We start from the raw sequence: 25,210 nt of genomic DNA on the forward strand, positions 1-25,210 counted from the left end.
CCCCGCTCCGACAGCGCCCACGGCACCCGGCCCTGCTCCGACAGCACCCACAGCACGGGGCACCCGACCCCACTCCGACAGCGTCCATGGCACCTAGCCCTGCTCTGACAGCGCCTGGCCCCACTCTGACAGCGTCCACAGCACGGGGCACCCGGCCCTGCTCTGAGAGCGTCCACGGCACCTGGCCCACTCTGACAGCACCCACGGCCCTCGGCCCTGCTCTGGCAGTGCCCACAGCTCCTGGCCCTGCTCTGACAGTGCCCACGGCAGGCTGGTGTCAGTGATCCAGCTAGGACATGCTGCCCTCCGCAGCCCTGTTCCCCCCCTCTGAGCTAATGAAGCGGGTGCTGCTCAGCGGAGGCACGACTCGCCCTAAGGTCACATGACAAGTCAGCATCAGAACTGGGAATAGAACCCAGGAGTCCGGGCTCCCTGTCTCCCCCATCCCCCTCTTCTCCGGGCTCTGGGTGAGCGCAGTTTCATTTTATTCCCCAGCTCCAAGGGGCAATGGCTTGGCAGTCCTGGTCCTGCGTGTGACCCTGGAGCAGAGCCAGCACTGGGGCTCGGGAGGTCTTGGTGCCCTCCTCACCCCAGAGAATGTCCTGACTGCCCCATCTAAGGGCTGCCAAGAAGAGAAGGGGCCAGCGATTCTTTGCACGTGGCTCTCGCGCTGAGATCTGCGAGGGACAGAGCTGGTCTCCTCAGGAGAACCTGGACCGTCACCACCTGTAGCCCTGAGCTGTGTGCAGTCAGGGGCAGGCCCTGGGTTTTACACCTCGTGCAGCACCGCCCCTCCTCAGCAGGCCTCAATTCCTCCTGGCACAGAGGGCAGCACGGCCCTAGCTTCGGGGGGCTCCCAGCGTTGACACTGCTCCCGCACAGCCTGGTGGCACGGGGAGGGGCCTGCCTTCTCCCTGGGCGCATTGTTCTGCCCTGCGGGCAGCCAAGTGCTGCAGAATCGCCGAGTTCCTGGGATTCTGAGGCCCAGACGTGTGTTTGCCGCTCCCCACGCTGTCTGCTGTGCCGGTTCGGCTTGGATAAATGTTTCCCTTGGCAGATGCCAGCATGTTCCTGGCAGCCTTCCCCATCCCCCGGCCCCACCAATCTCCAGGGAAGGTGCACACTTGCCCTCGGACACAAACAAGTGATGGGAGACGTGGTGAGCGCAGCCGCCCTGGCTCCCAGCTTTGGGGCAGGGCTGAGTTCAGGGAGTTCACCCAGAGCCAGACAGCCTGGTTCACGTCACCGGTGGCATGAGTTCCTTAGGACTCAGCGCCCCTGCCAGTCCCATTATAAGTGGGCAAACAGCACCCACACAAAGGAGGCAGCATGCTCCCCTGCTGGCACCCCATTGTCCTTACACAAAGACCACTTGACTGGACCAAATACACCCCTCACACGCTCCTGCGGCCTGCCCCCTGCCCCTTCCTGGGTCACCCAGGCAGTAGAAATCTGAAAATCAATATAGATTTGAAAAATAACCCCATTTCTGCAGATGGGCAGGAGAGCTCAGCAGCGGGCGCTCTCCCCTGGCAGGCAGGGCTGACCCCGATGCCCCAGCGTGGCACTAGGGGGCGCTGTGCTGCAGGCAGTAGGGTTGGGGGCTCAGCAGGGGGCGCTCTCCCCTGGCAGGCAGGGCTGGCCCCATTGTCCCAGCATGGCACTAGGGGGCGCTGTGCTGCAGGCAGTAGGGTTGGGGGCTCAGCAGGGGGCGCTCTCCCCTGGCAGGCAGGGCTGACCCCGATGCCCCAGCGTGGCACTAGGGGGCGCTGTGCTGCAGGCAGTAGGGTTGGGGGCTCAGCAGGGGGCGCTCTCCCTTGGCAGGCAGGGCTGGCCCCATTGTCCCAGCATGGCACTAGGGGGCGCTGTGCTGCAGGCAGTAGGGTTGGGGGCTCAGCAGGGGGCGCTCTCCCCTGGCAGGCAGGGCTGACCCCGATGCCCCAGCGTGGCACTAGGGGGCGCTGTGCTGCAGGCAGTAGGGTTGGGGGCTCAGCAGGGGGCGCTCTCCCTTGGCAGGCAGGGCTGGCCCCATTGTCCCAGCATGGCACTAGGGGGCGCTGTGCTGCAGGCAGTAGGGTTGGGGGCTCAGCAGGGGGCGCTCTCCCTTGGCAGGCAGGGCTGGCCCCATTGTCCCAGCATGGCACTAGGGGGCGCTGTGCTGCAGGCAGTAGGGTTGGGGGCTCAGCAGGGGGCGCTCTCCCCTGGCAGGCAGGGCTGGCCCCATTGTCCCAGCATGGCACTAGGGGGCGCTGTGCTGCAGGCAGTAGGGTTGGGGGCTCAGCAGGGGGCGCTCTCCCCTGGCAGGCAGGGCTGACCCCGATGCCCCAGCGTGGCACTAGGGGGCGCTGTGCTGCAGGCAGTAGGGTTGGGGGCTCAGCAGGGGGCGCTCTCCCTTGGCAGGCAGGGCTGGCCCCATTGTCCCAGCATGGCACTAGGGGGCGCTGTGCTGCAGGCAGTAGGGTTGGGGGCTCAGCAGGGGGCGCTCTCCCCTGGCAGGCAGGGCTGACCCCGATGCCCCAGCGTGGCACTAGGGGGCGCTGTGCTGCAGGCAGTAGGGTTGGGGGCTCAGCAGGGGGCGCTCTCCCTTGGCAGGCAGGGCTGGCCCCATTGTCCCAGCATGGCACTAGGGGGCGCTGTGCTGCAGGCAGTAGGGTTGGGGGCTCAGCAGGGGGCGCTCTCCCTTGGCAGGCAGGGCTGGCCCCATTGTCCCAGCATGGCACTAGGGGGCGCTGTGCTGCAGGCAGTAGGGTTGGGGGCTCAGCAGGGGGCGCTCTCCCCTGGCAGGCAGGGCTGGCCCCATTGTCCCAGCATGGCACTAGGGGGCGCTGTGCTGCAGGCAGTAGGGTTGGGGGCTCAGCAGGGGGCGCTCTCCCCTGGCAGGCAGGGCTGGCCCCATTGTCCCAGCGTGGCACTAGGGGGCGCTGTGCTGCAGGCAGTAGGGTTGGGGGCTCAGCAGGGGGCGCTCTCCCTTGGCAGGCAGGGCTGGCCCCATTGTCCCAGCATGGCACTAGGGGGCGCTGTGCTGCAGGCAGTAGGGTTGGGGGCTCAGCAGGGGGCGCTCTCCCCTGGCAGGCAGGGCTGGCCCCATTGTCCCAGCATGGCACTAGGGGGCGCTGTGCTGCAGGCAGTAGGGTTGGGGGCTCAGCAGGGGGCGCTCTCCCCTGGCAGGCAGGGCTGGCCCCATTGTCCCAGCATGGCACTAGGGGGCGCTGTGCTGCAGGCAGTAGGGTTGGGGGCTCAGCAGGGGGCGCTCTCCCCTGGCAGGCAGGGCTGGCCCCATTGTCCCAGCATGGCACTAGGGGGCGCTGTGCTGCAGGCAGTAGGGTTGGGGGCTCAGCAGGGGGCGCTCTCCCCTGGCAGGCAGGGCTGACCCCGATGCCCCAGCATGGCACTAGGGGGCGCTGTGCTGCTGGTGGTGATATTTGGCAAGTGAGACTCCAGGGATTGGCCATGGTCTTTACGCAGGGCTCAGCCCTGGCACTTTTGTTCTGCTGCCCCTCTCCATTTCTCCTGGAGTTACAGCTGGATGCAGGCTCTTCCCTCACCATCCTAACTCCTTGTGTAGCTTTGCTGGACCTGTTACACAGCTGGCGTGTTCCACCCCAGAGGTGGCAGCATTTCAGGGCCTGGTGGGATGCTCCAGGCTGTCTCAGGTGGAGGAAGCTAGATCGGGGCCGGGGGTTATTAGATTTTGGTGCAGGTGTTTTGGTGACAGGACTCCTGGGTTCCACGCCCCTGCGGACTCGGTGCTGAGTGTTGGAATCCAGGGATGACCCAGTGAGTCACTGGGCTGGGGGTTTGTCCAGTTCTGTGGGGGTGCAGCTGAGACTCCCCGAGATGCCTGACAGAGAGGCCGTCAGTTCCCTGGCTGTGCCTTGGGGGGGGGCTCAGGGCTGCTCTAGGGCTGAGGGGGGCTCAGGGTCTGCTCTGGGGCTGCTTTTCTGACATAGGGGGAAAGCGGATCAGTGACAGGCAGCTTGGAAGAAATGCACCATGGGCTGGTCCCAGCTCAGCATGTGATCCTCAATCCTGACCCATAGCCCTGCCCCGCTACGTCAGCCCGGGCATCCATCCCCCGCTACCCACAGCTCTTCAGTGCCTTGGCAACTCCCCCTCCCCACCCACTATTCCAGCGTTGGATCCCCCCAGCTCGGCCACTGCCCCTCAAGCCCGATCCCTGCCTGTATAAGATCACGGCATTGGGGTCAGAGGCCGGAGGCAAGACCATAGTGCAACTAGAGGGGAAATGGCCTAGTGACCTATGACCCGACCTTCACCTCCTATGGCTCTGGGAGGCGTTCCCATTCAGCGAGGGCCTGGCTGTGGGTCCTGGGGGCTGGGCAGCAGGTGTCCAGAGCCGGGAGGCAGCTCCGCTCACGTGTGCTTTCCCCCCACCCCCCCGCAGCGGACCCGGTGGTGCAGATAGAGGGGAACCCCCACTGCTGCTACTTCAACTTCAGCCCCAAGATCATGTTCACCAAGGTGGTGAAGGCCCAGCTGTGGGTGTACCTGCGGCCCGTGCAGCACACCTCCACCGTCTACTTGCAGATCCTGCGCCTCAAGCCCGTCACCGAGGAGGGCAGCCGCCACATCCGCATCCGCTCCCTCAAGATCGACCTGCACTCCCGCCTCGGCCACTGGCAGAGCATCGACTTCAAGCACGTGCTGCAGAACTGGTTCAAGCAGCCGCAGAACAACTGGGGCATCGAGATCAACGCCTTCGACCCGAACGGCAACGACCTGGCCGTCACCTCCCTCGGCCCCGGAGCAGAAGGGCTGGTAGGTAAACACGCAGGGGTGGGAACCGGGCCCCAGCCCCCTCGCAGGGCCCTGCCTGCCTTGGTATGGGGGACTGGGTCAGCGCTGAGCCCAATGTCCCAGTGCAGGGCGAGGGGGGGCCGTGCTGCAGGGGGCGGGGCGGGGGGCTCAGTAGGGGGCGCCATGCTGCAGGGGGCTCAGTAGGGGGGTCTGTGCTGCAGGGGGCGGGGCGGGGGGCTCAGTAGGGGGAGCCGTGCTGCAGGGGGCGGGGGGCTCACTGGGGGGGGCTGTGCTGCAGGGGGCAGGGGGCTCAGTAGGGGGGGCCGTGCTGCAGGGGGCGGGGGGCTCAGTGGGGGGGCTGTGCTGCAGGGGGCGGGGCGGTGGGCTCAGTGGGGGGGCTGTGCTGCAGGGGGCGGGGGGCTCACTGGGGGGGGCTGTGCTGCAGGGGGCGGGGGGCTCAGTAGGGGGGGCCGTGCTGCAGGGGGCGAGGGGCTCAGTGGGGGGGCTGTGCTGCAGGGGGTGGGGCGGTGGGCTCAGTGGGGGGGCTGTGCTGCAGGGGGCTCACTAGGAGGGGCTGTGCTGCAGGGGGCGGGGCGGTGGGCTCAGTGGGGGGGCTGTGCTGCAGGGGGCGGGGGGCTCAGTAGGGGGGGCCGTGCTGCAGGGGGCGGGGGGCTCAGTGGGGGGGCCGTGCTGCAGGGGCCGGGGGGCTCAGTGGGGGGGGCTGTGCTGCAGGGGGCGGGGGGCTCAGTGGGGGGGCTGTGCTGCAGGGGGCGGGGGGCTCACTGGGGGGGGCTGTGCTGCAGGGGGCGGGGGGCTCAGTAGGGGGGGCCGTGCTGCAGGGGGCGAGGGGCTCAGTGGGGGGGCTGTGCTGCAGGGGGTGGGGCGGTGGGCTCAGTGGGGGGGCTGTGCTGCAGGGGGCTCACTAGGAGGGGCTGTGCTGCAGGGGGCGGGGCGGTGGGCTCAGTGGGGGGCTGTGCTGCAGGGGGCGGGGGGCTCAGTAGGGGGGGCTGTGCTGCAGGGGGCGGGGGGCTCAGTGGGGGGGCTGTGCTGCAGGGGGCGGGGCGGGGGGCTCAGTGGGGGGGCTGTGCTGCAGGGGGCAGGGCGGGAGGCTCAGTGGGGGGGCTGTGCTGCAGGGGGCTCAGTAGGGGGGGCCGTGCTGCAGGGGGTGGGGCGGGAGGCTCATGTGGGGCATGCTGCAGGGGGCGGGGGGCTCACTGGGGGGGGCTGTGCTGCAGGGGGCGGGGCGGGGGGCTCAGTAGGGGGGCTGTGCTGCAGGGGGCTTGGCGGGGGGCTCAGTAGGGGGCGCTCTCCTTTCAAAGTCAGTGCTGACCACAGTGCACCCCACCCTTGGGCTCTCTTCAGCACAGATCGTAACACAGCACAAAATTCTGCTCCATTTTCATATAATGGGTGAACTCTGCTGAGGAGAGACCCAGAATACTGGCACCGGATGGCAATGGGGACTGCAAGTCGGGAGTGAGGGGCACCAGCAGAGCTGGGGGATCCCAGGGCTGGGCTAGCAGGGGCTGCGGGTCGGGAGTGAGGGGCACCGGCAGAGCTGGGGGGACCCAGGGCTGGGCTAGCAGGGGCTGTGGGTCGGGAGTAAGGGGCACTGGCAGCGCTGGGGGGAACCCAGGGCTGGGCTAGCAGGGGGCTGCGGGTCGGGAGTGAGGGGCACCGGCAGCGCTGGGGGGAGCCCAGGGCTGGGCTAGCAGGGGCTGTGGGTCGGGAGTGAGGGGCACTGGCAGCGCTGGGGGGAACCCAGGGCTGGGCTAGCAGGGGGCTGCGGGTCGGGAGTGAGGGGCACCGGCAGCGCTGGGGGGAGCCCAGGGCTGGGCTAGCAGGGGCTGCGGGTCGGGAGTGAGGGGCACCGGCAGAGCTGGGGTGGGGGGGCAGGGCTGGGCTGGCAGGGGCTGTGGGTCGGGAGTGAGGGGCACCGGCAGCGCTGGGGGGACCCCAGGGCTGGGCTAGCAGGGGCTGTGGGTCCCAGAATGGCTGAAGCCCGATGGCTCTAGGAAGGCACACACCCGTTCCCCTCTGGGTTCACCATGCTCTCCCCGTGAAGGGGGATTTCTGTGCCCTGGGGAGCCAGGCTGATGTGGAGGGGGTGGCCTGTCCCCTTCTGATTCCCAGCCACCCCAGAGCCTCTTTCCTCGCCGTCGAGTTCCCCAGCAGCAGGCATGGAATGGAGGCCACTGTGCTGCAGGTCAATCGATGGCTGCTGCTGGAGATGCTTCTTCCCATCAGTTTCACCCGCCAGCCTCAGTCTCTGCCTGTTCCTGGCAGAAGGGAGAGGGGTTGTCGCCTTCTGCCCAGACCCATGGCCGCCTTCCCGCGGGAGATGCATCATGTCACCTCAGACAATAGAGTCATAGACGATCAGGGTTGGAAGGGACCTCAGGAGGTATCTAGTCCAACCCCCTGCTCAAAGCAGGACCAGGACCAACTAAACCATCCCAGCCAGAGCTTTGTCAAGCCTGACCTTAAACACCTCTAAGAAAGAAGATTCCACCACCTCCCCAGGGACCCCATTCCAGTGCATCACCACCCTCCTCGTGACATAGTGTTTCCAAATATCCAGCCTAGACCTTCCCCACTGCAACTTGTGACCATTGCTCCTTGTTCTGTCATCTGCCACCATCTGTTTGTGCCCCCAGTGAGGAGATGGCTGGCTCCTGCCCAAGCCCGTCCTGTCTCTGAGTCCTTGGGCCAGTCGTAGTACATGGGTCAGCCCCCTTTCCTAGTCTTCTAGCTGTCCTGCTGGCAGGATTTATGGAACCCCGGGTTCAAATCACGCTGGACCGCAAGGCAGGGTCAGACTGAACACTGGGGAGGAGGGAGGGACCCACTCAGCCTAGTGACGCAGAGCTCAGCCCAGAGCACGGCCTGCATTGCCCGGCACCCAGCTACAGGGTGAACTTCTTCGCCCCCCCCGCATCAGGGGCCGGCAGAGGGCAGAGGAGGCTGGATTAGTAGATGAAATCAATGGATTTGCTAGAGATGGCTGGCTGGGTGGAGAGGTAGCTAGGGAAGGATGATGGATACAGAAGGGTGGCTAGGTGGAGGGAGGCTAGGGATGGCTGGGTGGAGAGGTAGCTAGGGAAGGATGATGGACACAGAAGGGTGGCTAGGTGGAGGGAGGCTGGGGATGGCTGGATGGAGAGGTAGCTAGGGAAGGATGATGGATACAGAAGGGTGGCTAGGTGGAGGGAGGCTGGGGATGGCTGGGTGGAGAGGTAGCTCGGGAAGGATGATGGATACAGAAGGGTGGCTAGGTGGAGGGAGGCTGGGGATGGCTGGGTGGAGAGGTAGCTCGGGAAGGATGATGGATACAGAAGGTGGCTAGGTGGATGGAGGCTAGGGATGGCTGGGTGGAGAGGTAGCTCGGGAAGGATGATGGATACAGAAGGGTGGCTAGGTGGAGGGAGGCTGGGGATGGCTGGGTGGACAGGTAGCTAGGGAAGGATGATGGATACAGAAGGGTGGCTAGGTGGAGGGAGGCTGGGGATGGCTGGGTGGAGAGGTAGCTAGAGAAGGATGATGGATACAGAAGGTGGCTAGGTGGAGGGAGGCTGGGGATGGCTGGGTGGAGAGGTAGCTCGGGAAGGATGATGGATACAGAAGGTGGCTAGGTGGAGGGAGGCTGGGGATGGCTGGGTGGAGAGGTAGCTAGGGAAGGATGATGGACACAGAAGGGTGGCTAGGTGGAGGGACGCTAGGGATGGCTGGGTGGAGAGGTAGCTCGGGAAGGATGATGGATACAGAAGGTGGCTAGGTGGAGGGAGGATAGGGATGGCTGGGTGGAGAGGTAGCTAGGCAAGGATGATGGATACAGAAGGGTGGCTAGGTGGAGGGAGGCTGGGGATGGCTGGATGGAGAGGTAGCTAGGGAAGGATGATGGATACAGAAGGGTGGCTAGGTGGAGGGAGGCTGGGGATGGCTGGGTGGAGAGGTAGCTAGGGAAGGATGATGGATACAGAAGGGTGGCTAGGTGGAGGGAGGCTTGGGATGGCTGGGTGGACAGGTAGCTAGGGAAGGATGATGGATACAGAAGGTGGCTAGGTGGAGGGAGGCTGGGGATGGCTGGGTGGAGAGGTAGCTAGGGAAGGATGATGGATACAGAAGGGTGGCTAGGTGGAGGGAGGCTAGGGATGGCTGGGTGGAGAGGTAGCTAGGGAAGGATGATGGATACAGAAGGGTGGCTAGGTGGATGGGGGCTAGGGATGGCTGGGTGGAGAGGTAGCTAGGGAAGGATGATGGATACAGAAGGTGGCTAGGTGGAGGGAGGCTGGGGATGGCTGGGTGGAGAGGTAGCTAGGGAAGGATGATGGATACAGAAGGGTGGCTAGGTGGATGGAGGCTGGGGATGGCTGGGTGGAGAGGTAGCTAGGGAAGGATGATGGACACAGAAGGTGGCTAGGTGGAGGGAGGCTAGGGATGGCTGGGTGGAGAGGTAGCTAGGGAAGGATGATGGATACAGAAGGTGGCTAGGTGGAGGGAGGCTAGGGATGGCTGGGTGGAGAGGTAGCTAGGGAAGGATGATGGATACAGAAGGTGGCTAGGTGGAGGGAGGCTGGGGATGGCTGGGTGGAGAGGTAGCTAGGGAAGGATGATGGATACAGAAGGTGGCTAGGTGGAGGGAGGCTGGGGATGGCTGGGTGGAGAGGTAGCTAGGGAAGGATGATGGATACAGAAGGTGGCTAGGAGGAGGGAGGCTGGGGATGGCTGGGTGGAGAGGTAGCTAGGGAAGGATGATGGATACAGAGGGTGGCTAGGTGGATGGAGGCTGGGGATGGCTGGGTGGAGAGGTAGCTAGGGAAGGATGATGGATACAGAAGGTGGCTAGGTGGAGGGAGGCTGGGGATGGCTGGGTGGAGAGGTAGCTAGGGAAGGATGATGGATACAGAGGGTGGCTAGGTGGATGAAGGCTGGGGATGGCTGGGTGGAGAGGTAGCTAGGGAAGGATGATGGATACAGAAGGGTGGCTAGGTGGAGGGAGGCTAGGGATGGCTGGGTGGAGAGGTAGCTGGGGAAGGATGATGGATACAGAAGGTGGCTAGGTGGATGGAGGCTGGGGATGGCTGGGTGGAGAGGTAGCTAGGGAAGGATGATGGATACAGAAGGTGGCTAGGTGGAGGGAGGCTGGGGATGGCTGGGTGGAGAGGTAGCTAGGGAAGGATGATGGATACAGAAGGTGGCTAGGTGGAGGGAGGCTGGGGATGGCTGGGTGGAGAGGTAGCTAGGGAAGGATGATGGATACAGAAGCGTGGCTAGGTGGAGGGAGGCTGGGGATGGCTGGGTGGAGAGGTAGCTAGGGAAGGATGATGGATACAGAAGGGTGGCTAGGTGGAGGGAGGCTGGGGATGGCTGGGTGGAGAGGTAGCTAGGGAAGGATGATGGATACAGAAGCGTGGCTAGGTGGAGGGAGGCTGGGGATGGCTGGGTGGAGAGGTAGCTAGGGAAGGATGATGGATACAGAAGGGTGGCTAGGTGGAGGGAGGCTGGGGATGGCTGGGTGGAGAGGTAGATAGGGAAGGATGATGGATACAGAAGGTGGCTAGGTGGAGGGAGGCTGGGGATGGCTGGGTGGAGAGGTAGCTAGGGAAGGATGATGGATACAGAAGGTGGCTAGGTGGAGGGAGGCTAGGGATGGCTGGATGGAGAGGTAGCTAGGGAAGGATGATGGACACAGAAGGGTGGCTAGGTGGAGGGAGGCTAGGGATGGCTGGGTGGAGAGGTAGCTAGGGAAGGATGATGGATACAGAAGGGTGGCTAGGTGGAGGGAGGCTGGGGATGGCTGGGTGGACAGGTAGCTAGGGAAGGATGATGGATACAGAAGGGTGGCTAGGTGGAGGGAGGCTGGGGATGGCTGGGTGGAGAGGTAGCTAGGGAAGGATGATGGATACAGAAGGGTGGCTAGGTGGAGGGAGGTTAGGGATGGCTGGGTGGACAGGTAGCTAGGGAAGGATGATGGATACAGAAGGGTGGCTAGGTGGAGGGAGGCTAGGGATGGCTGGGTGGAGAGGTAGCTGGGGAAGGATGATGGATACAGAAGGTGGCTAGGTGGATGGAGGCTGGGGATGGCTGGGTGGAGAGGTAGCTAGGGAAGGATGATGGACACAGAAGGTGGCTAGGTGGAGGGAAGCTAGGGATGGCTGGGTGGAGAGGTAGCTAGGGAAGGATGATGGATACAGAAGGTGGCTAGGTGGAGGGAGGCTGGGGATGGCTGGGTGGAGAGGTAGCTAGGGAAGGATGATGGATACAGAAGGTGGCTAGGTGGAGGGAGGCTGGGGATGGCTGGGTGGAGAGGTAGCTAGGGAAGGATGATGGATACAGAAGGTGGCTAGGTGGAGGGAGGCTAGGGATGGCTGGGTGGAGAGGTAGCTAGGGAAGGATGATGGATACAGAAGCGTGGCTAGGTGGAGGGAGGCTGGGGATGGCTGGGTGGAGAGGTAGCTAGGGAAGGATGATGGATACAGAAGGTGGCTAGGTGGAGGGAGGCTGGGGATGGATGGGTGGAGAGGTAGCTAGGGAAGGATGATGGATACAGAAGGGTGGCTAGGTGGAGGGAGGCTGGGGATGGCTGGGTGGAGAGGTAGCTAGGGAAGGATGATGGATACAGAAGGTGGCTAGGTGGAGGGAGGCTGGGGATGGCTGGGTGGAGAGGTAGCTAGGGAAGGATGATGGATACAGAAGGTGGCTAGGTGGAGGGAGGCTAGGGATGGCTGGATGGAGAGGTAGCTAGGGAAGGATGATGGACACAGAAGGGTGGCTAGGTGGAGGGAGGCTAGGGATGGCTGGGTGGAGAGGTAGCTAGGGAAGGATGATGGATACAGAAGGGTGGCTAGGTGGAGGGAGGCTGGGGATGGCTGGGTGGACAGGTAGCTAGGGAAGGATGATGGATACAGAAGGGTGGCTAGGTGGAGGGAGGCTAGGGATGGCTGGGTGGAGAGGTAGCTAGGGAAGGATGATGGATACAGAAGGTGGCTAGGTGGAGGGAGGCTGGGGATGGCTGGGTGGAGAGGTAGCTAGGGAAGGATGATGGACACAGAAGGTGGCTAGGTGGAGGGAGGCTGGGCATGGCTGGGTGGAGAGGTAGCTAGGGAAGGATGATGGATACAGACGGTGGCTAGGTGGAGGGAGGCTGGGGATGGCTGGGTGGAGAGGTAGCTAGGGAAGGATGATGGATACAGAGGGTGGCTAGGTGGATGGGGGCTGGGGATGGCTGGGTGGAGAGGTAGCTAGGGAAGGATGATGGATACAGAAGGGTGGCTAGGTGGAGGGAGGCTGGGGATGGCTGGGTGGAGAGGTAGCTAGGGAAGGATGATGGATACAGAAGGTGGCTAGGTGGAGGGAGGCTGGGGATGGCTGGGTGGAGAGGTAGCTAGGGAAGGATGATGGATACAGAAGGGTGGCTAGGTGGAGGGAGGCTGGGGATGGCTGGGTGGAGAGGTAGCTAGGGAAGGATGATGGATACAGAAGGTGGCTAGGTGGAGGGAGGCTAGGGATGGCTGGATGGAGAGGTAGCTAGGGAAGGATGATGGACACAGAAGGGTGGCTAGGTGGAGGGAGGCTAGGGATGGCTGGGTGGAGAGGTAGCTAGGGAAGGATGATGGATACAGAAGGGTGGCTAGGTGGAGGGAGGCTGGGGATGGCTGGGTGGAGAGGTAGCTAGGGAAGGATGATGGATACAGAAGGGTGGCTAGGTGGAGGGAGGCTGGGGATGGCTGGGTGGACAGGTAGCTAGGGAAGGATGATGGATACAGAAGGGTGGCTAGGTGGAGGGAGGCTGGGGATGGCTGGGTGGAGAGGTAGCTAGGGAAGGATGATGGATACAGAAGGGTGGCTAGGTGGAGGGAGGTTAGGGATGGCTGGGTGGACAGGTAGCTAGGGAAGGATGATGGATACAGAAGGGTGGCTAGGTGGAGGGAGGCTAGGGATGGCTGGGTGGAGAGGTAGCTGGGGAAGGATGATGGATACAGAAGGTGGCTAGGTGGATGGAGGCTGGGGATGGCTGGGTGGAGAGGTAGCTAGGGAAGGATGATGGACACAGAAGGTGGCTAGGTGGAGGGAGGCTAGGGATGGCTGGGTGGAGAGGTAGCTAGGGAAGGATGATGGATACAGAAGGTGGCTAGGTGGAGGGAGGCTGGGGATGGCTGGGTGGAGAGGTAGCTAGGGAAGGATGATGGATACAGAAGGTGGCTAGGTGGAGGGAGGCTGGGGATGGCTGGGTGGAGAGGTAGCTAGGGAAGGATGATGGATACAGAAGGTGGCTAGGTGGAGGGAGGCTAGGGATGGCTGGGTGGAGAGGTAGCTAGGGAAGGATGATGGATACAGAAGCGTGGCTAGGTGGAGGGAGGCTGGGGATGGCTGGGTGGAGAGGTAGCTAGGGAAGGATGATGGATACAGAAGGTGGCTAGGTGGAGGGAGGCTGGGGATGGCTGGGTGGAGAGGTAGCTAGGGAAGGATGATGGATACAGAAGGGTGGCTAGGTGGAGGGAGGCTGGGGATGGCTGGGTGGAGAGGTAGCTAGGGAAGGATGATGGATACAGAAGGTGGCTAGGTGGAGGGAGGCTGGGGATGGCTGGGTGGAGAGGTAGCTAGGGAAGGATGATGGATACAGAAGGTGGCTAGGTGGAGGGAGGCTAGGGATGGCTGGATGGAGAGGTAGCTAGGGAAGGATGATGGACACAGAAGGGTGGCTAGGTGGAGGGAGGCTAGGGATGGCTGGGTGGAGAGGTAGCTAGGGAAGGATGATGGATACAGAAGGGTGGCTAGGTGGAGGGAGGCTGGGGATGGCTGGGTGGACAGGTAGCTAGGGAAGGATGATGGATACAGAAGGGTGGCTAGGTGGAGGGAGGCTGGGGATGGCTGGGTGGAGAGGTAGCTAGGGAAGGATGATGGATACAGAAGGGTGGCTAGGTGGAGGGAGGCTAGGGATGGCTGGGTGGACAGGTAGCTAGGGAAGGATGATGGATACAGAAGGGTGGCTAGGTGGAGGGAGGCTAGGGATGGCTGGGTGGAGAGGTAGCTAGGGAAGGATGATGGATACAGAAGGTGGCTAGGTGGAGGGAGGCTGGGGATGGCTGGGTGGAGAGGTAGCTAGGGAAGGATGATGGACACAGAAGGTGGCTAGGTGGAGGGAGGCTGGGCATGGCTGGGTGGAGAGGTAGCTAGGGAAGGATGATGGATACAGACGGTGGCTAGGTGGAGGGAGGCTGGGGATGGCTGGGTGGAGAGGTAGCTAGGGAAGGATGATGGATACAGAGGGTGGCTAGGTGGATGGGGGCTGGGGATGGCTGGGTGGAGAGGTAGCTCGGGAAGGATGATGGATACAGAAGGTGGCTAGGTGGAGGGAGGCTGGGGATGGCCGGGTGGAGAGGTAGCTCGGGAAGGATGATGGATACAGAAGGGTGGCTAGGTGGAGGGAGGCTGGGGATGGCCGGGTGGAGAGGTAGCTAGGGAAGGATGATGGATACAGAAGCGTGGCTAGGTGGAGGGATGCTGGGGATGGCTGGGTGGAGAGGTAGCTAGGGAAGGATGATGGATACAGAAGGTGGCTAGGTGGAGGGAGGCTGGGGATGGCTGGGTGGAGAGGTAGCTAGGGAAGGATGATGGACACAGAAGGGTGGCTAGGTGGAGGGAGGCTAGGGATGGCTGGGTGGAGAGGTAGCTAGGGAAGGATGATGGATACAGAAGGGTGGCTAGGTGGAGGGAGGCTGGGGATGGCTGGGTGGAGAGGTAGCTAGGGAAGGATGATGGATACAGAAGGGTGGCTAGTTGGAGGGAGGCTGGGGATGGCTGGGTGGAGAGGTAGCTAGGGAAGGATGATGGATACAGAAGGGTGGCTAGGTGGAGGGAGGCTAGGGATGGCTGGGTGGAGAGGTAGCTAGGGAAGGATGATGGACACAGAAGGGTGGCTAGGTGGAGGGAGGCTAGGGATGGCTGGGTGGAGAGGTAGCTAGGGAAGGATGATGGATACAGAAGGTGGCTAGGTGGAGGGAGGCTGGGGATGGCTGGGTGGAGAGGTAGCTAGAGAAGGATGATGGATACAGAAGGGTGGCTAGGTGGAAGGAGGCTGGGGATGGCTGGGTGGAGAGGTAGCTTGGGAAGGATGATGGATACAGAAGGTGGCTAGGTGGAGGGAGGCTGGGGATGGCTGGGTGGACAGGTAGCTCGGGAAGGATGATGGATACAGAAGGGTGGCTAGGTGGAGGGAGGCTAGGGATGGCTGGGTGGAGAGGTAGCTAGGGAAGGATGATGGACACAGAAGGGTGGCTAGGTGGATGGAGGCTGGGGATGGCTGGGTGGAGAGGTAGCTCGGGAAGGATGATGGATACAGAAGGGTGGCTAGGTGGAGGGACGCTAGGGATGGCTGGATGGAGAGGTAGCTAGGGAAGGATGATGGATACAGAAGGGTGGCTAGGTGGAGGGAGGCTAGGGATGGCTGGGTGGAGAGGTAGCTAGGGAAGGATGATGGATACAGAAGGTGGCTAGGTGGAGGGAGGCTGGGGATGGCTGGGTGGAGAGGTAGCTAGGGAAGGATTATGGATACAGAAGGTGGCTAGGTGGAGGGAGGCTGGGGATGGCTGGGTGGACAGGTAGCTCGGGAAGGATGATGGATACAGAAGGGTGGCTAGGTGGAGGGAGGCTAGGGATGGCTGGGTGGAGAGGTAGCTAGGGAAGGATGATGGACACAGAAGGGTGGCTAGGTGGATGGAGGCTGGGGATGGCTGGGTGGAGAGGTAGCTCGGGAAGGATGATGGATACAGAAGGGTGGCTAGGTGGAGGGACGCTAGGGATGGCTGGATGGAGAGGTAGCTAGGGAAGGATGATGGATACAGAAGGGTGGCTAGGTGGAGGGAGGCTAGGGATGGCTGGGTGGAGAGGTAGCTAGGGAAGGATGAGGGATACAGAAGGTGGCTAGGTGGAGGGAGGCTGGGGATGGCTGGATGGAGAGGTAGCTAGGGAAGGATGATGGATACAGAAGGTGGCTAGGTGGAGGGAGGCTGGGGATGGCTGGGTGGAGAGGTAGCTAGGGAAGGATGATGGATACAGAAGGGTGGCTAGGTGGAGGGAGGCTGGGGATGGCTGGGTGGAGAGGTAGCTAGGGAAGGATGATGGATACAGAAGGTGGCTAGGTGGAGGGAGGCTAGGGATGGCTGGGTGGAGAGGTAGCTAGGGAAGGATGATGGATACAGAAGGGTGGCTAGGTGGAGGGAGGCTAGGGATGGCTGGGTGGAGAGGTAGCTAGGGAAGGATGAGGGATACAGAAGGTGGCTAGGTGGAGGGAGGCTAGGGATGGCTGGGTGGAGAGGTAGCTAGGGAAGGATGATGGATACAGAAGGGTGGCTAGGTGGATGGAGGCTGGGGATGGCTGGGTGGAGAGGTAGCTAGGGAAGGATGATGGATACAGAAGGTGGCTAGGTGGAGGGAGGCTGGGGATGGCTGGGTGGAGAGGTAGCTAGGGAAGGATGATGGATACAGAAGGTGGCTAGGTGGAGGGAGGCTAGGGATGGCTGGGTGGAGAGGTAGCTCGGGAAGGATGATGGACACAGAAGGTGGCTAGGTGGATGGGGGCTAGGGATGGCTGGGTGGAGAGGTAGCTAGGGAAGGATGATGGATACAGAAGGGTGGCTAGGTGGAGGGAGGCTGGGGATGGCTGGGTGGAGAGGTAGCTAGGGAAGGATGATGGATACAGAAGGGTGGTTAGGTGGCGGGAGGGTGGGGATGGCTGGGTGGAGAGGTAGCTAGGGAAGGATGATGGATACAGAAGGGTGGCTAGGTGGAGGGAGGCTGGGGATGGCTGGGTGGAGAGGTAGCTAGGGAAGGATGATGGATACAGAAGGTGGCTAGGTGGAGGGAGGCTGGGGATGGCTGGGTGGAGAGGTAGCTAGGGAAGGATGATGGATACAGAAGGGTGGCTAGGTGGAAGGAGGCTGGGGATGGCTGGGTGGAGAGGTAGCTTGGGAAGGATGATGGATACAGAAGGTGGCTAGGTGGAGGGAGGCTGGGGATGGCTGGGTGGAGAGGTAGCTAGGGAAGGATGATGGATACAGAAGGGTGGCTAGGTGGAGGGAGGCTGGGGATGGCTGGGTGGAGAGGTAGCTAGGGAAGGATGATGGATACAGAAGGGTGGCTAGGTGGAGGGAGGCTAGGGATGGCTGGGTGGAGAGGTAGCTAGGGAAGGATGATGGATACAGAAGGTGGCTAGGTGGAGGGAGGCTGGGGACGGCTGGGTGGAGAGGTAGCTAGGGAAGGATGATGGATACAGAAGGGTGGCTAGGTGGAAGGAGGCTGGGGATGGCTGGGTGGAGAGGTAGCTTGGGAAGGATGATGGATACAGAAGGTGGCTAGGTGGAGGGAGGCTGGGGATGGCTGGGTGGACAGGTAGCTCGGGAAGGATGATGGATACAGAAGGGTGGCTAGGTGGAGGGAGGCTAGGGATGGCTGGGTGGAGAGGTAGCTAGGGAAGGATGATGGACACAGAAGGGTGGCTAGGTGGATGGAGGCTGGGGATGGCTGGGTGGAGAGGTAGCTCGGGAAGGATGATGGATACAGAAGGGTGGCTAGGTGGAGGGACGCTAGGGATGGCTGGATGGAGAGGTAGCTAGGGAAGGATGATGGATACAGAAGGGTGGCTAGGTGGAGGGAGGCTAGGGATGGCTGGGTGGAGAGGTAGCTAGGGAAGGATGATGGATACAGAAGGTGGCTAGGTGGAGGGAGGCTGGGGATGGCTGGGTGGAGAGGTAGCTAGGGAAGGATTATGGATACAGAAGGTGGCTAGGTGGAGGGAGGCTGGGGATGGCTGGGTGGACAGGTAGCTCGGGAAGGATGATGGATACAGAAGGGTGGCTAGGTGGAGGGAGGCTAGGGATGGCTGGGTGGAGAGGTAGCTAGGGAAGGATGATGGACACAGAAGGGTGGCTAGGTGGATGGAGGCTGGGGATGGCTGGGTGGAGAGGTAGCTCGGGAAGGATGATGGATACAGAAGGTGGCTAGGTGGAGGGAGGCTAGGGATGGCTGGGTGGAGAGGTAGCTAGGGAAGGATGATGGATACAGAAGGGTGGCTAGGTGGAGGGAGGCTAGGGATGGCTGGGTGGAGAGGTAGCTAGGGAAGGATGAGGGATACAGAAGGTGGCTAGGTGGAGGGAGGCTGGGGATGGCTGGGTGGAGAGTTAGCTCGGGAAGGATGATGGATACAGAAGGGTGGCTAGGTGGAGGGAGGCTGGGGATGGCTGGATGGAGAGGTAGCTAGGGAAGGATGATGGATACAGAAGGTGGCTAGGTGGAGGGAGGCTGGGGATGGCTGGGTGGAGAGGTAGCTAGGGAAGGATGATGGATACAGAAGGGTGGCTAGGTGGAGGGAGGCTGGGGATGGCTGGGTGGAGAGGTAGCTAGGGAAGGATGATGGATACAGAAGGTGGCTAGGTGGAGGGAGGCTAGGGATGGCTGGGTGGAGAGGTAGCTAGGGAAGGATGATGGATACAGAAGGGTGGCTAGGTGGATGGAGGCTGGGGATGGCTGGGTGGAGAGGTAGCTAGGGAAGGATGATGGATACAGAAGGTGGCTAGGTGGAGGGAGGCTGGGGATGGCTGGGTGGAGAGGTAGCTAGGGAAGGATGATGGATACAGAAGGTGGCTAGGTGGATGGGGGCTAGGGATGGCTGGGTGGAGAGGTAGCTCGGGAAGGATGATGGATACAGAAGGGTGGCTAGGTGGACGGACGCTAGGGATGGCTGGATGGAGAGGTAGCTAGGGAAGGATGATGGATACAGAAGGGTGGCTAGGTGGAGGGAGGCTAGGGATGGCTGGGTGGAGAGGTAGCTAGGGAAGGATGAGGGATACAGAAGGTGGCTAGGTGGAGGGAGGCTGGGGATGGCTGGGTGGAGAGTTAGCTCGGGAAGGATGATGGATACAGAAGGGTGGCTAGGTGGAGGGAGGCTGGGGATGGCTGGATGGAGAGGTAGCTAGGGAAGGATGATGGATACAGAAGGGTGGCTAGGTGGAGGGAGGCTGGGGATGGCTGGGTGGAGAGGTAGCTAGGGAAGGATGATGGATACAGAAGGTGGCTAGGTGGAGGGAGGCTAGGGATGGCTGGGTGGAGAGGTAGCTAGGGAAGGATGATGGATACAGAAGGGTGGCTAGGTGGAGGGAGGCTAGGGATGGCTGGGTGGAGAGGTAGCTAGGGAAGGATGAGGGATACAGAAGGTGGCTAGGTGGAGGGAGGCTGGGGATGGCTGGGTGGAGAGGTAGCTAGGGAAGGATGATGGATACAGAAGGGTGGCTAGGTGGAGGGAGGCTGGGGATGGCTGGGTGGAGAGGTAGCTAGGGAAGGATGATGGATACAGAAGGGTGGCTAGGTGGATGGAGGCTGGGGATGGCTGGGTGGAGAGGTAGCTAGGGAAGGATGATGGATACAGAAGGTGGCTAGGTGGAGGGAGGCTGGGGATGGCTGGGTGGAGAGGTAGCTAGGGAAGGATGATGGATACAGAAGGTGGCTAGGTGGAGGGAGGCTAGGGATGGCTGGGTGGAGAGGTAGCTCGGGAAGGATGATGGACACAGAAGGTGGCTAGGTGGATGGGGGCTAGGGATGGCTGGGTGGAGAGGTAGCTAGGGAAGGATGATGGATACACAAGGGTGGCTAGGTGGAGGGAGGCTGGGGATGGCTGGGTGGAGAGGTAGCTAGGGAAGGATGATGGATACAGAAGGGTGGTTAGGTGGCGGGAGGGTGGGGATGGCTGGGTGGAGAGGTAGCTAGGGAAGGATGATGGATACAGAAGGGTGGCTAGGTGGAGGGAGGCTGGGGATGGCTGGGTGGAGAGGTAGCTAGGGAAGGATGATGGACACAGAAGGTGGCTAGGTGGAGGGAGGCTGGGGATGGCTGGGTGGAGAGGTAGCTAGGGAAGGATGATGGATACAGAAGGGTGGCTAGGTGGAGGGAGGCTGGGGATGGCTGGGTGGAGAGGTAGCTAGGGAAGGATGATGGATACAGAAGGGTGGCTAGGTGGAGGGAGGCTAGGGATGGCTGGGTGGAGAGGTAGCTAGGGAAGGATGATGGATACAGAAGGGTGGCTAGGTGGAGGGAGGCTGGGGATGGCTGGGTGGAGAGGTAGCTCGGGAAGGATGATGGACACAGAGGGGTGGCTAGGTGGAGGGAGGCTAGGGATGGCTGGGTGGAGAGGTAGCTAGGGAAGGATGATGGATACAGAAGGGTGGCTAGGTGGAGGGAGGCTAGGGATGGCTGGGTGGAGAGGTAGCTAGGGAAGGATGATGGATACAGAAGGGTGGCTAGGTGGAGGGAGGCTTGGGATGGCTGGGTGGAGAGGTAGCTAGGGAAGGATGATGGATACAGAAGGTGGCTAGGTGGAGGGAGGCTGGGGATGGCTGGGTGGAGAGGTAGCTAGGGAAGGATGATGGATACAGAAGGGTGGCTAGGTGGAGGGAGGCTGGGGATGGCTGGGTGGAGAGGTAGCTTGGGAAGGATGATGGATACAGAAGGTGGCTAGGTGGAGGGAGGCTAGGGATGGCTGGGTGGAGAGGTAGCTAGGGAAGGATGATGGATACAGAAGGGTGGCTAGGTGGAGGGAGGCTGGGGATGGCTGGATGGAGAGGTAGCTAGGGAAGGATGATGGGTACAGAAGGGTGGCTAGGTGGAGGGAGGCTAGGGATGGCTGGGTGGAGAGGTAGCTAGGGAAGGATGATGGACACAGAAGGGTGGCTAGGTGGATGGAGGCTGGGGATGGCTGGGTGGAGAGGTAGCTAGGGAAGGATGATGGACACAGAAGGTGGCTAGGTGGAGGGAGGCTGGGGATGGCTGGGTGGAGAGGTAGCTAGGGAAGGATGATGGATACAGAAGGGTGGCTAGGTGGAGGGAGGCTGGGGATGGCTGGGTGGAGAGGTAGCTAGGGAAGGATGATGGATACAGAAGGTGGCTAGGTGGAGGGAGGCTAGGGATGGCTGGGTGGAGAGGTAGGTAGGGAAGGATGATGGATACAGAAGGGTGGCTAGGTGGATGGAGGCTGGGGATGGCTGGGTGGAGAGGTAGCTCGGGAAGGATGATGGACACAGAAGGTGGCTAGGTGGAGGGAGGCTAGGGATGGCTGGGTGGAGAGGTAGCTAGGGAAGGATGATGGATACAGAAGGTGGCTAGGTGGAGGGAGGCTGGGGATGGCTGGGTGGAGAGGTAGCTAGGGAAGGATGATGGATACAGAAGGGTGGCTAGGTGGCGGGAGGCTGGGGATGGCTGGGTGGAGAGGTAGCTAGGGAAGGATGATGGATACAGAAGGGTGGCTAGGTGGAGGGAGGCTGGGGATGGCTGGGTGGAGAGGTAGCTAGGGAAGGATGATGGACACAGAAGGTGGCTAGGTGGAGGGAGGCTGGGGATGGCTGGGTGGAGAGGTAGCTCGGGAAGGATGATGGATACAGAAGGTGGCTAGGTGGAGGGAGGCTAGGGATGGCTGGGTGGACAGGTAGCTAGAGGGAGCTGATGGGATGGCTCCCTGCAGCATGCCCCTCCTCCCCGAACGCTGGCCCTAGCTGCCCCGGAGCCAAGGCTCAGCTGTCTGCTTTCTCCCCCCAGCATCCCTTCATGGAGCTCCGCGTGCTGGAGAACAACAAGCGCTCGCGGCGCAACCTGGGGCTGGACTGCGACGAGCACTCCACCGAGTCTCGCTGCTGCCGCTACCCGCTGACTGTTGACTTTGAGGCCTTCGGCTGGGACTGGATTATTGCCCCCAAGCGGTACAAAGCCAACTACTGCTCGGGCCAGTGCGAGTACATGTTCATGCAGAAGTACCCGCACACCCACCTGGTGCAACAGGCCAACCCCCGGGGCTCGGCCGGGCCCTGCTGCACCCCCACCAAGATGTCCCCCATCAACATGCTTTACTTCAATGACAAACAGCAGATTATCTACGGGAAGATCCCGGGCATGGTGGTTGACAGATGCGGCTGCTCTTAAAACCCAGCCGGTGCTCCCCCAGCCCCGCTCCCGTGCTCCCGGCCAACCAGCAAGCGTCATCTTTGCTCCCCCCCTTTTTTTATAGATATAAAAAGAACGAACATTGAAATTCTTTTGTTAATGTCGGGGGAGGGGGGAAAGACAGAACCCCCCCCAAGAAAAACGAACCAAACCCAAACTCTCCCGCGCTTCGCCATGCACTGTGCAATAAGCAAGCATCCCCACATGGGGGGGGCAGCCGGGGTACCTGCAAAGGCATTATTCCCCGCCCCCTCACCCCCACCCGGTCGTCAGCCTCAGCCACCAGCTGCGGCTCAGTCAGAGAGGTGTCTCTTACCAGGCCTTGGTTCTTGGAGGACTAGCCGGTCCCCAGGCGGCCTGGGAGCGAAATGGTTAACGCTGAGACGGCAGGACAGCGACTCTTCAACCGTTTACAAGCAGTGGAAGCTTTCTATGTGTTTAAGTTAAAAACAAAAAATCAAAACAATGGTATGGAGTTGGAGTGCTCACAGGAGATTTTGTACGGAGTGAGAGAAGAACCGAAGAACAAAGCGGCCTGGTAAAAAGGAAAGATACCCTGGACCACTGGCCTTTTCTTCCCAGTGGTTTTGTTTCGGGGGGACGGGAGAGGGGATTTCAGCTGCCTGCCCTTTGAGAGAGAGAATTCCCCTGGCAGGGCTCCAAAGATTGCATCGCTTTCCTCCCCGGACCCAGGCAGTGCGTGCTGCGGAGAGCTAGGAGGGGACATGGAGGGCTGGGGCTGCATTGCTGATGTTGGAAAGTCTGATCCTGCTGGCCCAGCACAGGTTAAACTGCCTGATCTGACCGCACCGCCTGGCCCAGAGCAGGTGCTGGGAGCCCAGATTATGGTCAGGCTCCCTGATCTCATTGTTCCTTGGCAAACTGCTCCAGAGCAAACTCACCCCAATCCCTGACACCCCTGTGCAGCCTAACGCCCCATTACCCTGCATACCCCAACCCCCCCATCCCAGCATGCCTTGTGCACCCTGAATGCGCCCATCCTGGCATCCCAGCACCTCCTGAACTCCCCACCACCCCATCTCAGCCTGAATCTTTCCATCCTGGCACCCCACACACCCACCCCACCATCCCCTGCACACCCCAAACTCCCTGATCCCATTGTAGGGATGACGGGCTCCAGCTCCTGTCTGGGCCCAGCTTTGATCCTAATATGGAGGGGGGGGACCCTGGGAGTTTTTGCCTGCGAGAGGACTGCAGGAGCAGGTGAAGGAGTCCAGTAAGTCCCCTGCAGCCCCACTCCCACAGGGGGCCGTGCATGCCACTCGTGCTAGAATGCTGGCTGCACAGGGGCCCGGCCTGGGAGGAGACGGCTTCCCATGGTAACTTATTTATTTATTAATTATTCTCCTTGCGAGAATTCACAATTTGCCTGGCTACTGCACTAGAAAAGCATGTGGCCTCCCATCTCACCTGGACAGAGCCGTGTGAATGGCTGTGGTTTTTAATGCACTTACATAAACCCTTTTCTTGCTGTCTTCGGAATCACCAAATAACCCCCTGCCCCACATTAGGTCTGACATTCTGGTCTAAACCCCACAGCCCTCCGGGGTAGCCTGCCTGGGTTAGCAACAGACTGAGAGCTCACTAGCATAGGCAGAGGAAAGCCAGACGATCTGCCCCAAGCAGGTGCGCGAGGGATGGGGAATCCTGGCTCCTGGAAGCTCCATTTGCATTCCCAGCCAGGTGGAGGCCAGAACAGGAGCAGTGTCTCTGACTGCGGAAGTCTCTTGAAGGGCAGTTGTGTAGACAAAGCATTAGGAACAGACGGGAGGGAACAATCCGCCCTGGCCGTATGGGCTGTGGACCAGGTGGGATCCAGTTGAGATGTTTGGAGGGACTAGGCAGGATCTCTCAGGGCTTTTCCATCACTGAGATCTGTGAAAAGAGTCACAGGGACGAACATGGCTCCATGTGCTTCCCTGATGAACCCCAACGGGCCATGGAGTGGAGGCGCTTCCCCCTGCTGTCCCAACGCCCTGGCGAGAGCGGTTTGCCGGGTTTGGCCCAGGCCCCAATCTCTGTGGTGGTCTCGGGCTCCAGAAGCCAGGGGAGCCAGGCAGGCAACAGTGCGCAGCGTAGGAGGCTCATGGCTCTGGACGGAGGGTGTGCGAGGAGGACATGAGCCCGGTTGTGCAGTCACTGTGTGGATCCCGACTGGCTCCTGGAATAGGGGCGGTTATGGAGAGATTCTCTGCTAGCTGGCTCAGGTAATCAGCCTGCCAATGATTTGCCTCTCGGTTGCCGCTTTGCATTCAGCCCAGGGACCAGACATGGTTCCCCCGACAGGGGGCCCCTGTGTGAGGTGAGTCAGGGAGTCCTAGTGGAAGAACCATCATTGCAATCGGGATTCACCAGCCTATGTGTTGGCACCAGAGAGCTCCTGGAGACGGAGCATCTCCAAGGTTGGCTGGTGGGGTGGCATAGGGCAAGCTCCCCGGTCTGTGGGTTCAGCTGGCCTGGCACTTCCATGGGCATTACCTTCTTGGTCAAAAAGTGGATCACTATTCAGGAAAACAGGAAGCTCCATCCCGCTGACCTGAGCAGAGCCTGGGGTTTGTTACTGGTGTGAGGCAGGATGGACGCGTATGGGTCGAGTTTATCTCTAAAGGAGGAAAACTTGGCCAGAAACCCTGGCCGTGGAGAATTTTGCTGATGCAACACATTTGCTTCCCACTCTGCCCTCGCTGTTTGGATTATTACTAAGAACGTTTGCACAAAAACAGGATCCTTGTTTCTTAAGAGTTCATTGGCTCCTGCTGCTTGGGGCTGCCCCCCCCCCCCCCCCCCCGTGCCATCGGGAGGATGCAAACAGAATCCGTGGGTCGCCGTCTCCGAGCTGTCATGGGGCAGCGTCCCCGGCGCCGAGCCGGCGGACCGCGGGGGAGTTGGATGATGTTCCACTGCAGATGTCAGACCAAGTCCCTGATGCCTCGTGGTCATTAAAACCCCTGGAGCACAACACTTCCCACGCTGGCTCGGCAGCTGCTGCGAGCTACGGAACTGGGTGAAGCTAAAAATACCTCAGCCCTTTTGCCCGTTCCTTTGCCATGGACGCACCAGCTGTCGTGGGCCCAGGGCGAGGCCGGGCCTGCGACTGGGGAGGGAGCTGTCGGTGAGACACTCCCTGTGCGAGTGGGGCCCACTGGAGGAAAAGGCCGGAGAGTCCCCGCCCCTAGCACTTATCTTAAGAGTCTGGCGTCCTGGCCAAATTCCAACGGGGCCTCTCTAAGCTCCTCTTGGGGGTCAGCTGGAGCCAACGCCTCCTTGCTTTCCTCTCCCGAGATACCGTGTGCAGGTACTAGGGCAGAAAGGCTGCCAGGTATTCCCGCCCTTCCCCCGTGGCTGGGGCCTCCCTGGTTCTAGGTATACACCCTACAAAGCACTTAGGGGTGGGTCGGGATGAAAGAGGCCCTGGGAATAGATCCCTTTGATCCTGCTATCTGCCACT

General features: G+C 61.4%; 1 protein-coding gene across 1 annotated transcript in view; it reads left to right on the forward strand.

Annotated features, from left to right (window-relative positions):
• GDF11 (growth differentiation factor 11) overlaps nucleotides 1-21,720 on the forward strand; it is a 34,484-nt gene extending 12,764 nt beyond the window's left edge. The window contains exons 2-3 of the mRNA XM_054013206.1: nucleotides 4,406-4,779; nucleotides 21,340-21,720. Of these exons, the coding sequence (XP_053869181.1) occupies nucleotides 4,406-4,779; nucleotides 21,340-21,720 (755 nt within the window). The remainder of the gene's footprint in view (nucleotides 1-4,405; nucleotides 4,780-21,339) is intronic.
• The last annotated feature ends 3,490 nt before the right edge of the window (nucleotides 21,721-25,210 follow it).

This window comes from Malaclemys terrapin, chromosome 23 (assembly GCF_027887155.1).
Source record: "Malaclemys terrapin pileata isolate rMalTer1 chromosome 23, rMalTer1.hap1, whole genome shotgun sequence".
In the NCBI taxonomy this organism is placed as follows: Eukaryota; Metazoa; Chordata; order Testudines; family Emydidae; genus Malaclemys; species Malaclemys terrapin.